This window comes from Anabrus simplex, chromosome 7 (assembly GCF_040414725.1).
Source record: "Anabrus simplex isolate iqAnaSimp1 chromosome 7, ASM4041472v1, whole genome shotgun sequence".
NCBI lineage: Eukaryota > Metazoa > Arthropoda > Insecta > Orthoptera > Tettigoniidae > Anabrus > Anabrus simplex.
In genome coordinates this window covers 264,110,059-264,126,277 of record NC_090271.1, presented here as the reverse complement: position 1 = coordinate 264,126,277, position 16,219 = coordinate 264,110,059, and the positions used below count along the sequence as shown (strand labels likewise).

The 16,219-nt window shown below is 39.1% G+C and overlaps 1 protein-coding gene across 1 annotated transcript in view; it reads right to left on the bottom strand.

The window, feature by feature from the left end:
• LOC136877809 (transmembrane protein 164) overlaps positions 1 to 16,219 on the bottom strand; it is a 129,599-nt gene that overhangs the window by 28,248 nt on the left and 85,132 nt on the right. The window contains exon 4 of the mRNA XM_067152013.2: positions 14,870 to 14,970. Within this exon, the coding sequence (XP_067008114.1) occupies positions 14,870 to 14,970 (101 nt within the window). The remainder of the gene's footprint in view (positions 1 to 14,869; positions 14,971 to 16,219) is intronic.

The following is a 16,219-nucleotide window of genomic DNA, read 5'->3' as shown; positions in this document are numbered from 1 at the left end:
ATCGTGCACTGAAGGGTGGGTATACCATCTGGTATGACAACAGTGCCATCCACATACCTGACGCTGTTAATAACTTCCCAATTTATCTTGACTGCACCACATTCTCTAAGTGTTTCCTTAAAAATTACCCCGGAATAAATGTCAAACAAATACACAACCCAGACAGACACTTTTCTAATAGAAGCTGTTTCTGAAGTTCCTTGCTCGGTTTTGACATCTGCAGTTTGATTCCAGTACAAGTTACTGATTATGTGCAGCTCATTACAGTAAATGCCAACTGATCTCAGAATCTCCAACAACTTTTCATGCCAGACACAATCAAATGCTTTTTTGTAATCTATGAAACAAGCATAGACAGCAACATTTCATATCCTGGCATCTCTGCATCAGTACATTTAAGGAGAAGAGTGTCTCACGTGTACCTGGAAATTAACAGACAAAAGACAAAGGTAATGACTGTCGACAGACAGAAAGCCAACCACCTAAATGTGACGGAGATAGCTGGTTTTGAGGTTGTTCAGAAATTTGTCTTCTTGGGCTCCATGATTTTCAATACAGGAGGGTGTCCCAATGAAATCAAGAAGAATGGCCATGGCCAGGGCAGCCACCAAAAAATTGAGTGGGATATGGAAGGACCCACCGGGCGAGTTGGCCGTGCGGTTAGAAGCGCGCAGCAGTTAGCTCGCATCCGGGAAATAGTGGGTTCGAACCCCACTCTTGGCAGCCCTGAAGATGGTTTTCCCTGGTTTCCCATTTTCACACCAGGCAAATGCTAGGGCTGTACCTTAATTAAGGCCACGGCCTCTTCCTTCCCATTCCTAGGCCTTTCCTGTCCCATCGTTGCCATAAGACCTACCTGTGTCGGTGCGACGAAAAGCATCTAGCAAAAAAAAAAAAAAATGGAACGACCAAGGAACACAAAACTGCAACTGGCTCACGCTCTCATACTCCCTATTGCCACCTACGCAGGTGAGACCCAGATAGTCAAACTGGCATACATACATACATACATACATACATACATACATACATACATACATACATACATACATACATACATTCATTACATACCAGAGTTCAATCTCCAAGCCTCTGTGAATTTACTAAATGTCGCCACAATCCTCTATTTGCAACTAGTCCTATGGCCACATTTAGTTCTATACCTCTTATCTTTAAATCGTTACAAACTGAGTCTAACCATCATTGTCTTGGTCTGCTTCTACTTCTCCTACCCTCCATAACAGAGTCCATTATTCTCCTAGATAACCTATCCTCCTCCATTCGCCTCACATGACCCCACCACCAAAGCCGGTTTATATGTACAGCTTCATCCATCAAGTTCATTCCTAACTTAGCCTTTATCTCCTCATTCCGAGTACCATCCTGCCATTGTCCCCACCTGTTTGCACCAGCAATCATTCTCGCTACTTTCATGTCTGTTACTTCTAACTTATGAATAAGATTTCCTGAGTCAACCCAGCTTTCGCTCCCATAAAGCAGAGTTGGTCTGAAAACAGACTGATGTAAAGATAGTTTCGTCCGGGAGCTGACTTCCTTCTTACAGAATACTGTTGATTCCAACTACGAGCTCACTGCATTAGCTTTACTACACCTTGATTCAATCTCACTTACTATATTACCATCCTGGGAGAACACACAACCTAAATACTTGAAATTATTGACCTGTTCTAGCTTTGTATCACCAATCTGACATTCAATTTTGTTGAATTTCTTACCTAGTGACATCAATTTAGTCTTCGAAAGGCTAGTTTTCATACCGTACTCATTGCACCTATTTTCAAGTTCCAAGATATTAGACTGCAGGCTTTCGGCAGAATCTGCTATTAAGACAAAGTTGTCAGCATAGGCCAGACTGCTTACTACATTTCCACCTAACTGAATCCCTCCCTGCCATTTTATACCTTTCAGCACGATGATCCATGTAAACTACGAACAGCAAAGGTGAAAGATTACAGCCTTGTCTAACCCCTGTAAGTACCCTGAATCAAGAACTCATTTTACCATCAATTCTCACTGAAGCCCAATTGTCAACACAAATGCCTTTGATTGATTTTAATAATCTATCTTTAATTCCATAGTCCCCCAGTATGGCGAATATTTTCCCTCGGTATCCCATCATATGCTTTCTCTAGACCTACGAAACATAAACACAACTGCCTATTCCCCTCGTAGCATTTTTCAATTACCCGGCGCATACTGAAAATCTGATCCTGACAGCCCCTCTGTGGTCTGAAACCACACTGGTTTTCATCCAACTTCCTCTCAACTACTGATTTCACCCTCCCTTCCAAGATGCCAGTGAATACTTTGCCTGATATACTAATCAATGAGATACCTCGACAGTTGTTGCAATCCTTCCTGTTCCCTTGCTTACAGATAGGTGCAATTACTGCTTTAGTCCAATCTGAAGATACCTTACCAACACTCCATGCTAATATTACTACTCTATGAAGCCATTTCATTCCTGCCTTCCCACTATACTTCACCATTTCAGGTCTAATTTCATCTATTCCTGCTGCTTTATGAAAATGGAGTTTATTTATCATCCTTTCCACTTCCTCAAGTATAATTTTACCAACATTTTCCTCCTCCCCATGAGCTTGGCTGTTCGCAACACCATCAAGAAGATTCCCTTTTACAATGAGAAGATGTTCAAAATATTCCCTCCACCTCTCCAGTGATTCCCCGGGATCTATTATGAGTGAGTTCACCTGAATTACTCAAAACACTGTTCATTTCCTTTTTCCCTCCCTTCCTAAGATTCTTTATTACTGTCCAGAAAGGTTTCCCTGCTGCTTGACCTAGCCTTTCCTGGTTATTACCAACATCTTCCCATGACTTCTTTTAGGATTCAACAACTATTTGTTTTGCGCAGTTTCTTTCATCTACGTACAAATCCCTCTCTGCCTCGGCCCTTGTTTGGAGCCATTTCTGATAAGCCTTCTTTTTACGTTTACAAGCTGCTCTCACTTCATCATTCCACCAAGATGTTTGCCTTTTCCCATCTTTACACACAGTTGTTCCTAGGCATTCCCTTGCTGTTTCTACTACAGCATCCCTGTATGCCACCACTCACTTTCTATATCCTGAACTGCTTACTGTCTATTGTTCAAAACTTCTCACTAATCATATCCATGTACTTCTGTCTAATTTCCTCATCCTGGAGATTTTCTACTCTTATTTGTTTGCAGACAGATTTCACTTTCTCTACCCTAAGCCTAGAGATACTTAGTTCACTACAGATCATCAAAAAATCCCCAGAAATCTCATACATTCCTAACAGATTTCCTGAATTCAAAGTCTGTTAAGATATAGTCTATTATGGATCTGGTACCCCTAGCCTCGCATGTGTAGTGGTGAATAGCCTTACAATGTAATTATTAAATTAATGTAGTAATGGTCCACCTTTCAATACTATAATATGTAATATTCAAAATTACATTAATTAGGGACTAGTTTCGGCCGGGGTTGGCCATCTTCAGCCTTAATGTAAAACACCTAATAACTAAACAAATGTACATGCACACAATTGACATAAAACAAATGAAAACAAATATATACAAAGTGACATTAAAAACTGGGATGGAATTATGAATAAATCTGAAAATGAACTAGGTTCTAACATCTTGAGTATGTTCATCATTGAGAATAATTTCAAGTATTAATTTATATACACAGAACTGTTAGTTCTAATACTGCTGGGAACTGGTAAATGTTGATCCTGTAGTTTGTAATCAAATCTATTTGTGTGGTATTAGCTATATGTAATCCATTGGACACTGCTGTAAATAACCACTAGCTGACGAGGAACTGTTAGATGTTGTTTCATCCTCAATCAAAATAATAAATGAGATGCTCTCATGGTGCTTGTTAAATCTTGCTGAAAATGTTGTTGGACATTGTCAGGACAGCACATGAAGATGTGGTTAACACAGATACATTGTGTCTGGTATAAAAATTTTGCGATTCATTGCAGTGCCCATAAAGTTAACCTGATAAATTAGATAAAATTAAATTAATGAATTGAATGAGAGAATGTGTTAGTTAGATGGTTATATGAGACTTACCTCTCAATACAGCATGAGGTGTGTGGTCTATTGTTGAGTGAGCTTCAGACTAACTGTTGTGAGATTCAAATGAAAAGAAAGGAGAGGGGAGGGGAGGGGAAGGTCAGAAGGAGAGGGGGTTGGGGAAGGGGTGGGGTCGGGAGGGGGGATTAAGGTGGGGCTGAAGGATGTGGGAAAAAGGATGGCTGTTGAGGAAATGTGCTGTGAATATTATGAAAAACTGAATTATGACTTGTTGGTTTGACATTGCTGAAAATGGGAATTAGAAGGTCAAAAAAGATATTAGGTTTTTCTGAAATTTCATTAAGATTATGATTTGGGTTGATATATTGATCTAAATGTATGAAGCAGCTTTCGGTAATGTTAAGGAGGGGTCCTTTATTGATGATTTTGAGAATTTTCATATCTTGTGTCATGTCTGTGAATTTGTGCTTATAGTCATGCATATGCTGTCCTACAGCCGAAAATTTATTGTATTTCAGGGCATTCACGTGTTCTGAGTACCTTATCTTAAAATTTCTCCCGGTCTGTCCGACGTAAGAAGAATTACAACTGTTGCAAGTGATCCTGTATACTCCTGATTTTGAATAACTATTGAACTTGTTTATAGATGTGGCATTATGTAAGATTTGTGCATTCCTATTCTTAGTTTTGAAAGCTACTTTTACACCGTGCTTTTTAAAGATAACCTATGAATAGCCTTATGCTTGAAGAATGTATTCGTAACAGCTAAACCTACACTAGCACAGAAGTCCAGCAAATGCTCCCCATTCCCATTAGCTTCCATATCTTCCCCACATTTACCAATCACCCTTTCGTATCCTTCAGTTCTATTTCCAACTCTTGCATTGAAATCGCCCATTAGCACTATTCTATCCTTACTGTTGACCCTGACCACGATGTCACTCAATGCTTCATAAAACTTGTCAACTTCATCCTCATCTGCACCCTCACATGGTGAATACACTGAGACAATTCTCGTCCTAATTCCTACAACTGCCAAATCTACCCACATCATTTGCTCATTTATATGCCTAACAGAAACTATGTTGCGTGTAATAGTATTCCTGATAAACAGTTCTACCCCTTCCCTTTTTAACACCCATTAAGTACACTTTATAATCTCCTATCTCTTCCTTGTTATCTCCCCTTACCCGTATATCACTTACTCCTAGCACATCCAGATGCATCCTCTTTGCTGGCTCAGCCAGTTCTACTTTCTTTCTTCCATAAGCCCCATTAATATTGATAGCTCCCCATCAAATTCCATTTCGTTTGCCAAGTTGTTTCCAAGGAGTCCCTCGCCTGTCAAATGGGAGTGGGACTCCGTTACTCCCATAGGTCCGAGGCTTGCTTAAAATGTTCTGAGCTCGGTGAATTCATGAAGCAGGATGCTATGATATAGATGTTGATTCCCATAGGGAATCTGAAATATATGTCCCGAATGAGTAAATTTATAATAACAATATAAATGGTCAATTATTGGACATTATAATTTTTCCAGCCAACTCATTCCTGGTTGCCAGCGCTTCACCTTCGTGTGCTAGGTTGGGCTCATCAGTTGGTACCTACTTACACACAATCCAAGTGAGGATCTCTCCTCTAACGGGTTATGGACCACCGGTGGATTGTATAGCCGCCTGAGCACAAGGAGGGCTATGACTCAGAATATGTCCAAGATGCCCACTCCCATTCCATAGCAAATGGTATCCCGACTCTCAGGACCACTTACTAGGCCACTCAGCCATTGTCCATGGTTCACGAACTAGGATGTGACTACAGTAACCCACACCATGAACCATGAAACTGGCATATAAAAGGAAAATGGAGAGCTTTGAGATGTGGGTTAACCAACACATACTCTGAATTTCTTGGAGTGAACACCGAACTAAAGCGTCCGTGCTGATTTCTCGAGCGGATCAGCCAGGCTTACCTCTGGTACTTCGGACACATCACCACAAGAACAGGCACTCTGGAGAAGCTTGTGATGAGAGAAAGATTAATGCAAAGGAATTGCAAGGAAGACATCCAATAAGATGGGTGGACCAGCTGCAGCCTCTGGTGGGGAAGTCTTAACGAAGCAACACTTATAGCGACAGACTGCCAGACTTGGAGAAAGAAAATCAGGACAGTGAAATCATGAACGACACAATGCCCTGTCAAGAGTAGAGGATTGAGGAGGATGACAGTAGTGCGGAGACAGCGCTGCACACTACAAGGCAGTGCAACCAGGGAAGCCGTCAATAAATATCCGTGAACAGAATGTTGCAACAGACTAATTTGAGGCTGTTCTATCAAATGGACACACAAAATTACACTTAAACAACATTTTGTTTGCAATGAGAATGTAAACGACATTTTCTGTTGACACAATTCTACCTATTGGAATAGCTTTCCCTAACCCCGAACTGCCTTCTATCAAAACCAGTTAGTAGTTTTGCAAGTCTGTCTAATATAAACAGAAAGAATGCTTTCCCAGAGCTTACAAGCAACATATGTCAAGCTGACTGGTCTATAATTATCTGCATTATCTTTCTTTGTACACTGGGGCTACAACTGCAACTCTCCCTTCATTTTCCCCATGTAAACAGTATTCAAATAAATTTTTCAGATATGGCATTATATCCCAACTGGGTGACCTAGTAAGTGGTCCTGAGAGTCAGGATACCAGTTGCTGTGGAATGGGAGTGGGCATCTTGGACATATTCTGAGTCATAGCCCTCCTTGTGCTCAGGCAGCTATACAATCGACCGGTGGTCCATAACCCGTTAGAGGAGAGATCCTCACTTTAGCATATCCCCAGAAATCTTATCACTCCCGGCTGCTTTTCTCGCTTTCAAACTTTGTACCTTTTTGTAACTTTCATTATCATTGATAAATTTCAGTACTTTGCCGGTATTAGACACCCCCTTCAATAAAGAAAATCCACAGCCTGTTTCCAGTCATTCGACCGGGTCAGGAATGAAATGAAGCCCCCATCTAGCGGTGAGGATAGGAACTGTGCCGGCTACCGAAGAATGTCGCACTCCTCTCGGGCAATGATTAATGAATAACTGATGAAATGAAATGATATGGGAGAGTGCTGCTGGAACGAAATATGACAGGGAAAACTGAAGTAGCCAGAGAAAAAACGTCCTGCCTCTGCTTTGTCCAGCACAAATCTCACATGGAGTGACCGGAATTTGAACCACGGTACCCAGAGGTGAGAGGCCGGCGAGCTGCCGCCTGAGCCACGGAGGCTCTTTACCCCCTCAACCTGGACATTATCCTTATATCCATCTATCTTACCACACTACTCAATGAATACTTCTGCCTTTTGTAAATCTTTACATATACACCTGCCTTGTCCATTAAAACCCATTTATGCCCAGAAAATATTTTTTTCGAGTTTTCTTGTACTTTTTTCAACATTACATCTATAACCGATCCTTGAAGCAAGGATGCTTATAAAATATGAATATTTCCATTTTAAGGACCATTTTTCTGGTGTACAATATATCATACGCTGGGCAGTAGGGGGTAACATATTACACCAAACATATTTATGATTTATTAAGAACAAAAATAATTTATTGCAACATAAATTAAAACTAAAAACAGAATACTGACCTTATAGATGGAATTTATATAATTCAGAACCCTTTGGGGCAGGGAATACTCATGGGGAAAGTCCCTACTTCCCACCTCTCATACGATGTGTTCGCATGATCTGAAATGAATTTTGAAACCTACTGTTGTTTTTTGTAATACAACAGAAACTTATTAGTAACAGTAACCACAGAAAACATTGTATTGTTTGTTTTCATGATTCTCTCCATCACTTCATCATATGGAACTGAACAAAGTACTGGAGTGAACTTACTGACACTCCACTCTTGAATGCATGATGGTTCTGACACATCTCTCTTTGTAAACTTGACTGACTTCTTAAGCTCCTTGTTTACCCAATTTCTTACTTTTCTTACTTTCTTTTGTGGATTCCTGGATTTATTCCATTTGGAAGATACATCAATGGATTCTGTAGTTGCAGGAGCCTTCTGTAGTGGTATTTGATTCTCATCACCTGCAGTAAATACTCTCTCTGAATTTTCAGAAATGCATATATCGAGTCGCTCTTCTAAGCCACACGGAGTTTTCTTTACACCTCTGACCTCAATTTCCTGTCTAAGTACACCCTTCCCTACGTCCCAAGCTGTAGTACAATCATCATCATCACTAGGCCCATCGTCTTGATCACTGTCATTGCCATCAACAGCTCCCGTAAGCACTACTTCTATTTCATCTGCTTCTGAAAATGGGTCATCATCACAATCATCATTTGCTAAGCTATCTAGAATGTTCAGAATGGCCTCCCCATCTGTAAAAATGAAATGGCTTATGGCTCGTAGTGCTGGGAGTGTCCGAGGACAAGTTCGGCTCGCCAGATGCAGGTCTTTTGATTTGACACCCGTAGGCGACCTGCGTGTCTTGATGAGGATGAAATGATGATGAAGACTACACATACTCCCAGCCCTCGTGTCAGCGAAATTAACCAATTATGGTTAAAATTACCGACCCTACCAGAAATCGAACCTGGGACTCCTGTGACCAAAGGCCAGCACGCTAACCATTTAGCCATGGAGCCAGACTCCCCCTCTGTTATTGTATTTCATCTGAAATTGAAAATTTTCATCTTGCGAATGCCCAGCGTATGATATTTCATACATTAAAAGATATTTGTGTTTGAATGCCATCTTGATCAGTGAAGATAGTAACTATCATAAGAGGTCAAATCCTCATACTATTCCCGTAACAAATATACCTTGTTTACCCAATTTCTTACTTTTCTTACTTTCTTTTGTGGATTCCTGGATTTATTCCATTTGGAAGATACATCAATGGATTCTGTAGTTGCAGGAGCCTTTTCATAGCTCATTTCCACAATAATTATAAATACTCACCAGTGCGTCATTTTTGTCAGCCTGCTGTGCTACCTGCACTAAGAAAGTGCCAAGTATCGTCCTAACTGGAGGAAAACAATATTGCCATCAGCTAGGAAACATTATTTGCATCCCTGACGCGCTAAATGATGCCTTTAAGACTTCCAAAAGAGTTACGGTGACGGAGATATAACGCAATTTTGAAAGCACGTTTTGCGTATGATATATCATATATGATATATATATACTGCCTGGAACCTGTATCTGCCTTAAAGTACTTATACATATCCTTCCATTTTTTGCTAAAATTCATATACTGCCAATTATGTTTGCCAACATATTATTCTTAGCTGACGTTTTTGCTCAATTCAATTTCCTACTACGTTTCTCCATTTTCTCCGTAATTCCTCAACCATTTATAACTCTCTTTCTTTATGTTTTTCCATTGCTAAGCCTTGTAGCCCTGTGAGCATGCATAAATAAAAACCCAGACTAGTATTGTGCAGGTAAATAATAATAGGAAGAAGAATTATTATTTATATTAGAATCTAATGTAAGTAGTTTTAAACAGAGAGAGAGAGAGATAAAGAAGTCAGGTCAGCCATTCCATATACTTATATTTTTACAATTTGCTTTGCATCACACCAACACAGATAGGTCTTATGGTGATGATGGGATAGGAAAGGGCTAGGAGAGGGAAGGAACTGATCATGGTGACTTGGCCTTAATTAAGGTACAACCCCAGCATTTTCTTGGTGTGGAAAATGGAAACCATGGAAAATCAACTTCAGGGCTACCGACAATGGGGTTTGAACCCACTATCTCCCGAATGCAAGCTGAGAACTGTGTGACCTAAACAGCGCAGCCACTCGATCAGTAGTGTGAATATATAAGAAAATATGGTCATCAATCAAACGCTCTTTGGTTACGTTCGGTCTGCGTTTACCATCACTGGTACAATGAAATTAAACTGTGTTTTAGCAGATGATATCCATTCTGCAGCTTACTAATTAGTTATTTTTCTAATTCTGATACTATGTGAATGCATATGTTCAATTTCATTCTGAAAAACTGTAGTATCACTCCAGAGGCTTCTGTAGCAAATATTTTAGTCTTCTTATTCACACAGCATCACCTAAACTAACTTAACCGTATATGTAGCATGAAAACATGTAGACAAAATGAACTTTTGTCATAGTTATTAAATAGCTCTGATAGCTGACCAGATTTATTGCTGTAATCTGATGATACGCATTGTGCAATAGTGATGTGATGTCATAAATAATCTTGAACGCCTCATCATTTCTTTATACCACATCAGGATTGCCTTAAAGACAGTTTCTGGAACTTTTAAATTTCGTGCCACCTCCAGTGCCTAATAGGTTGAAAGTTTATTTTGATAACCCTGGTTTCGTTTCTCCTGCACAAATCCAGTAACAAGCTTATCAATTTCATTAAATTTTCTGGTCTTTGATGCTCTGATTGCTTCTCTTGATATGCCACTATTCCTTTTAACTTTCCACCAACATCATGTCTTTAGATTCGGAACTGCCAAACTTTAAAAATAAAACTTCTGTTCTTAGATTTACTGAAAACATATTTTAAGCACCAGTAGAGAAAAGCTAACCTTCTTAACATAAATTTACATGGGAATAGTCTTTCTGGAAGAAAACAGCATTTTCTCTCTCTCAAAATTGTACCAATTAGACCTGAAATGTTGCAGTCCCTGTAACATATAGAAATAGGACAGTTGAGGATGATCGTAATAGACAACCGACATAATGTCACAGATTTTTCACCAAGGCAATCACGATTAGAATCCAGGCCTATGCATGAGGGACTTTTTAAACGAAAAAAAGCACAACCTTGTCCTTCAGAATCCACACAAAACCAGAGGTCTTGTCGTATGATCATAATATCAATGGTCATTTAAAACTACAAGTGATGTGCTTAAATGATCCATAAACCTTACTCACAATAGTATTTAAAATACAAAACTGTGAACAGAGTTCAAGTACACAAAAGCAGAATCTACAACTGACTAAGGAACAAATATTAATCTGTGGTCTAATGGCAAAGTGAAGAAGAAGGTACCCACAGATTAATTAAAAACAGTTCGTTCTCAAACCTCTTTCAGTAAGGTTTGCAACTTCCTCCATAAAAAATATTCAATTAACACAGTCACACATCACAACTGAAAAGTAGATAATTAAAAACATTAAGCAGTACTATATTAAATACTACACAAATACTTTTAACATTTCATAAAATTATCATGCTTTCCAAATTAAATGACCCAATTAAGATTTAATGCACAAGCAAGACAACTGGCTACAGTTCCCATCAATCAAATTACAACAGTGTGTTGAAAAGCAGCAAATAGTGCTTAGAATATTAATAAAATACAGCAGAACCTTATATATCCAGATCCAATTAATCCATTTCTTGGTTATAATGATATGTAAAACAACTATGTCTATGGCAGAGCTCAAACCTCTTGATGTTTGGACAGTAACACTGGCCAGTAGCAACACCCAGCAAGAGAGTTGCATTACCTCATACGGACAGACTGTTTCATCACTTATAAAACTAAAATCAAATATCATGAGTGCTCGGAGAAATGTTTCATTTTAGGACTTCCAGTACTACTGACACAGATGTGGATATTTTCATTAATATATAGATACAAAAATCATATTTTTATGCTGAGTATTTCGCATTTTATTGGTTGTTAAAGATCATGCACAAGTTATTGCCGTCTCAAAATTTGTCCAGCAACAAAGTAGAAAACAAACATAAATGAGATGACTGAAATATTTTTCTGTTTTTTTTTTTTTTTTTAACACCAAGCAAATACTGCAGCAAAATTTTTCATAGCTCTACAATTACTTCCTTTCATATTTTAACTCTAATTAATTGGGAGTACCCACATGGCATAGACACCCCGTTATGTAAACCAGCAAAGTTACACATACACACACAGGACTGATGACCACATCGTCCTAATTCCCTAAATGAAGTAACAAGTACGTGTCGTTATTGAAGATCTAACAGGGATGAGAGAGGTGATATAATAACCTGTGACAAAGTTCGGACCAGGCGAGTTGGCCATGCGGTTAGGGGCGCGCAGCTGTGAACTCTCATCCAGGAGATAGTGGGTTCGAATCCCAATGTCGGCAGCCCTGAAGATGATTTTCTGTGGTTTACCATTTTCACACCAGGCTGTACCTTAATTAACGCCACGGCTGCTTCCTTCCCATTCCTAGGCCTTTCCTGTCCCATCGTCGCCATAAGACCTATTTCGGTGCGAGCACCGTGTGTGTGCCGTGTAAGACCTGTTTGACACAGTGCGTGTTTAGTGCGTTGGTTCTGAACTGTGAACAGGAACATGAACGACCAAAAGATCAATGTACAGTTTAGTTTTAAGCTTGGCAAGACAACGAAAGAAACGCATGCGAAGCTGGTATGTGTTTATGAAGATCAAGCACTGTCCTTGAAGTGTGTGTACATGTGGTTCGCCAGTTTTCGAGAAGGCAGGGAAAGTGTTTCTGACAACCCCCGTAGCGGAAGACCGGCGTCAGTGACAAAAACAATGAGAAGGTGAGGACATTAATCACAAATGATCGGCGATTAACTGTGTCCATGATAGCGGATGAACTGCAGATTAACCATGAATCCGTGCGACAAATCGTTACCCAGAACTTAGGGAAGAGGAAAACGTGTTCTCGGCTTGTGCCACATCACTTGACTGACGATCAGAAGCAGGCACATTTAGAAGCCAGATCTCAATCCTCCAGACTTCTTCCTATTCCCACGACTCAAACTCGCTTTGAAAGGAAAGAGATTTGACGATATTCCTGACATCCAATGAAATGTGACGAAGGCTTTTGAACACCACCCCAAAGGAAGCCTTCTTGCAAAGTTTCCAGGACATGTATCGCCGATCTCAGCAGTGAATAGTTATGGGAGGGGACTTTTCGAAGGACAGTAAGGTTACTGTCGTGCATTGTTCATCTATGATAGTACAGGACTATTCACCGAACTTTATTGTCACAGGTTGTATATTGCAATGTTATAGACTTTATATTCTATCATATTTATTTTATATACATTAGCACTAGTGTCTTAAAATCATAAACTAATCCAGTGACAGCTGATTTCATTACTTCAAAGGGGATATTATCATGAGGGGTAGGATGTTTACACAACTGCAATATTGATAGGGTATTATAAACAGATGCCCATAATCCACAGGACCAAGACATGTCAAGTGTAAAGAATATTAGTTCACTTTCAGTCTGGCTTGTGAACTGTCATGTTAAAACAAATGAAGATTTATGTCAGGTTACAACACTGAAAACAATTATGTCACTCAGTAAGCCCAATACTATTGGAAGTGAGAGATCCAGTGGATATAACAGTAAAAGTTTGGTAGGTGGTGTATATAATTTACTTTTCTTTCAAAAATACACCCTTGAAGAAAACTGCAGACAGTTGCATTTTTCTTAAGCGCCAAGACTTGACTGCTGAAGCGTGTTTGGTAAGTGTGTCAAATGAACCATGTGTGTATAGAGATGCTGAAAAGGCAAAAACACAGGGGTGCCCAGAATTGTTCGTCTTGCCTCAAAATCACATACAAATTGGCTGGGTGCAAATAAAAGGAGAAGTAGCTAAGAAAAACACTACTTTCAGATTTTGAAAAGCTTTTAAGCGATGACAGTAATAACGTAATCACGGAAAACTGGAGTTCTTAGACAAAACACACAGTGGAATTGCATGATGATTTTGCGATGGAAAGAGGTCGACTTCGAATTTTGGAACCCATTATAATTAACTTAGAAGATGACAGTGACAGTGATACCGAAGATGATCAAAACAGTCATTGTGGCGAGGAGGAAGAAGACACACCTTTAGCTGTGCCCCTGAAATAGGAAATGATGAGCTAGAAAAAGTATGTTCTTAGTACCAAGTGCGTTTGTCTTATATATTTCTCTTAAGAGACATTTAGAGATCATTTGAAGTTGTTGCTAGTCATCAGCTTTAGAAAAACATTGATGAGATATTAAAACATGTCTTCTGATAAAACTATTTTTTTTAAATGAAAGAAAAAAAGAGACTAAATTTAAACCCATCAGCTATGAATTTCGAGACAGCATAGACCTCTGGATAATCCTGGAAATTGATTACTGGTATTTTCTTTAACAAACTATAAAATGTGAACCACTCAGCATAATTTTTGTTTCTATGTATTCATAAAAATGTCCCTATCCGTGTCCATTGCTTTCAAAGCCCAAAAGAGAAGCATTTCTGTGAACACTCGCGGTATTTGTTCTTAGTTTTACAAGCGGCGAGACAGGCTATCCGCAGGACACAATGTAGCTCTGCTCTGCAGCGTACACCGGCTCTGAAACATGACAACGTAGTGCTGGCACTCATACGCGATTGGTGCCTGCGAAACATCAGGAGATTTGAGCTATGCTTTAGTACAAAACATGTCGTGATTTATGAAGTATTCTTCACTGGAGTTCTGTAGCACTAATACAGAATGGGTGCACTCAAGAATTCCTCCCTCCCAACAACATTATGGTGCCACATCATACAGAAGAGATAGGAACTGATCCTTTCTTTTCATTATATTTTCAAGGCTCTCTGATGCAGAGTTATATTGTAAAATGTAATTAAATATTTGCAAATTCAGATATTTACTCCATTCAAAAATTCTCTGGATTAATCAGATTTTCAGTCATGTATATTGCACCAAGTACAATTTAGACTGGATAAATAAGGTTCAACTGGTATTTATAGTCCTTGTCAATAATTTTGATAGAAGAAAGAATGAATTAGTCAAAGCATTCAACTTACAATGGCAAAGATCTGAAGAATACCAAAGTGGTAAGCTATGTTCAGCCCGTAAGACAGAGCACACCAACTAAAGTCTGAAAGCTTCTCAACATTATACACCCCTGAAACCAAACCAAGTGCATTCAATAAGCATATTTCAAAACTATATCTGACAAGAAGATAAAAACTGCATATGATTATATGATGATTACAACAGCAATGTAGTCATTGTCTACAAGATTTAAACATCTTTCAAGTGTGACAAAATAAATAAGTCACAAACTGTTGATGTGAGCCTGTTTTCTCCCTAATATTTAGTGACCACACCCAGATTATACCAGGAAATTGGGAAAATCCAACTCCCTACTATTCGCAAAATAACAAAACTGAAGAATTGGTGAAAATTAATCAAAATCAAAACCAGAAAATGTGAAGGATATAGTCGCCTGTTTGCTAAGTCAGACATTCGACACTGAGAAGTGGATACAGGCAGTTTTAGTGTAATGGAAGCCAGAAATGGAATAAGAATTATCATGTCCAACCCTTGTCCCATTTCTCTGCAGAGTCAGGTATGAAGCAAGATGACCGGCTGCCCTTCCTGACGTCAACCTCATCAGAGGAGTTAATGAGATGAAATGAATGACATGATGTATGACAGGAAGGGATACGTAAAACCCAGTGCCGGCACATAGCCTGTTCTGTCGAATAGCACTAAGGAGTCTGCTCAAGGCTTCACATCTCCATCCAACAGACAAATCACCATCAACAGTGGCATATGCCCTCAATGCCATGTGAGAATTGCGGAGAGGTTTGGAATTTAATCCAGGCTTTTGGCAAGCAATCTAGTGATTGAAAATTGTATACCACTACCTCTCCTACCCTGCCAGCCAACATTCCAATAGTGAAATTTTTTTCAACCGACGGACTCGAACCGGATAACTACGATGTCAGACCATATACACTTCATGCCTAACAATCGTGGCCACGAGACTGGCTAGAATTATCTTGGAGTATAAACAGGAATACATGGCATACAAATCAGATCGAGAATGAAAAATCAAATAAGTAAAAAGGATTTGTTTATGAAATATGTCCCACAGACTGAAATGAGTATTTATAAGGAGACCTACAGAAGTTTCTGACAGAAGACAAAAATGTATTCAAGATAAAGAAGCAATTATAACAATAATGCAAAACTGAAAGGAATTAAAAGAAGAATTTATGGAGGGAATGGAGAGACAATAAAATAGCAGGTGGTACACTGAAGTAAAAACAATAGGAAAGTGATGGCTGAAGAAAAGTTGGTACTTTCAACTGGGGTAACTGTAGTCAAAACCTACATTGACCTGTACGAAAAATGCAATACACTGT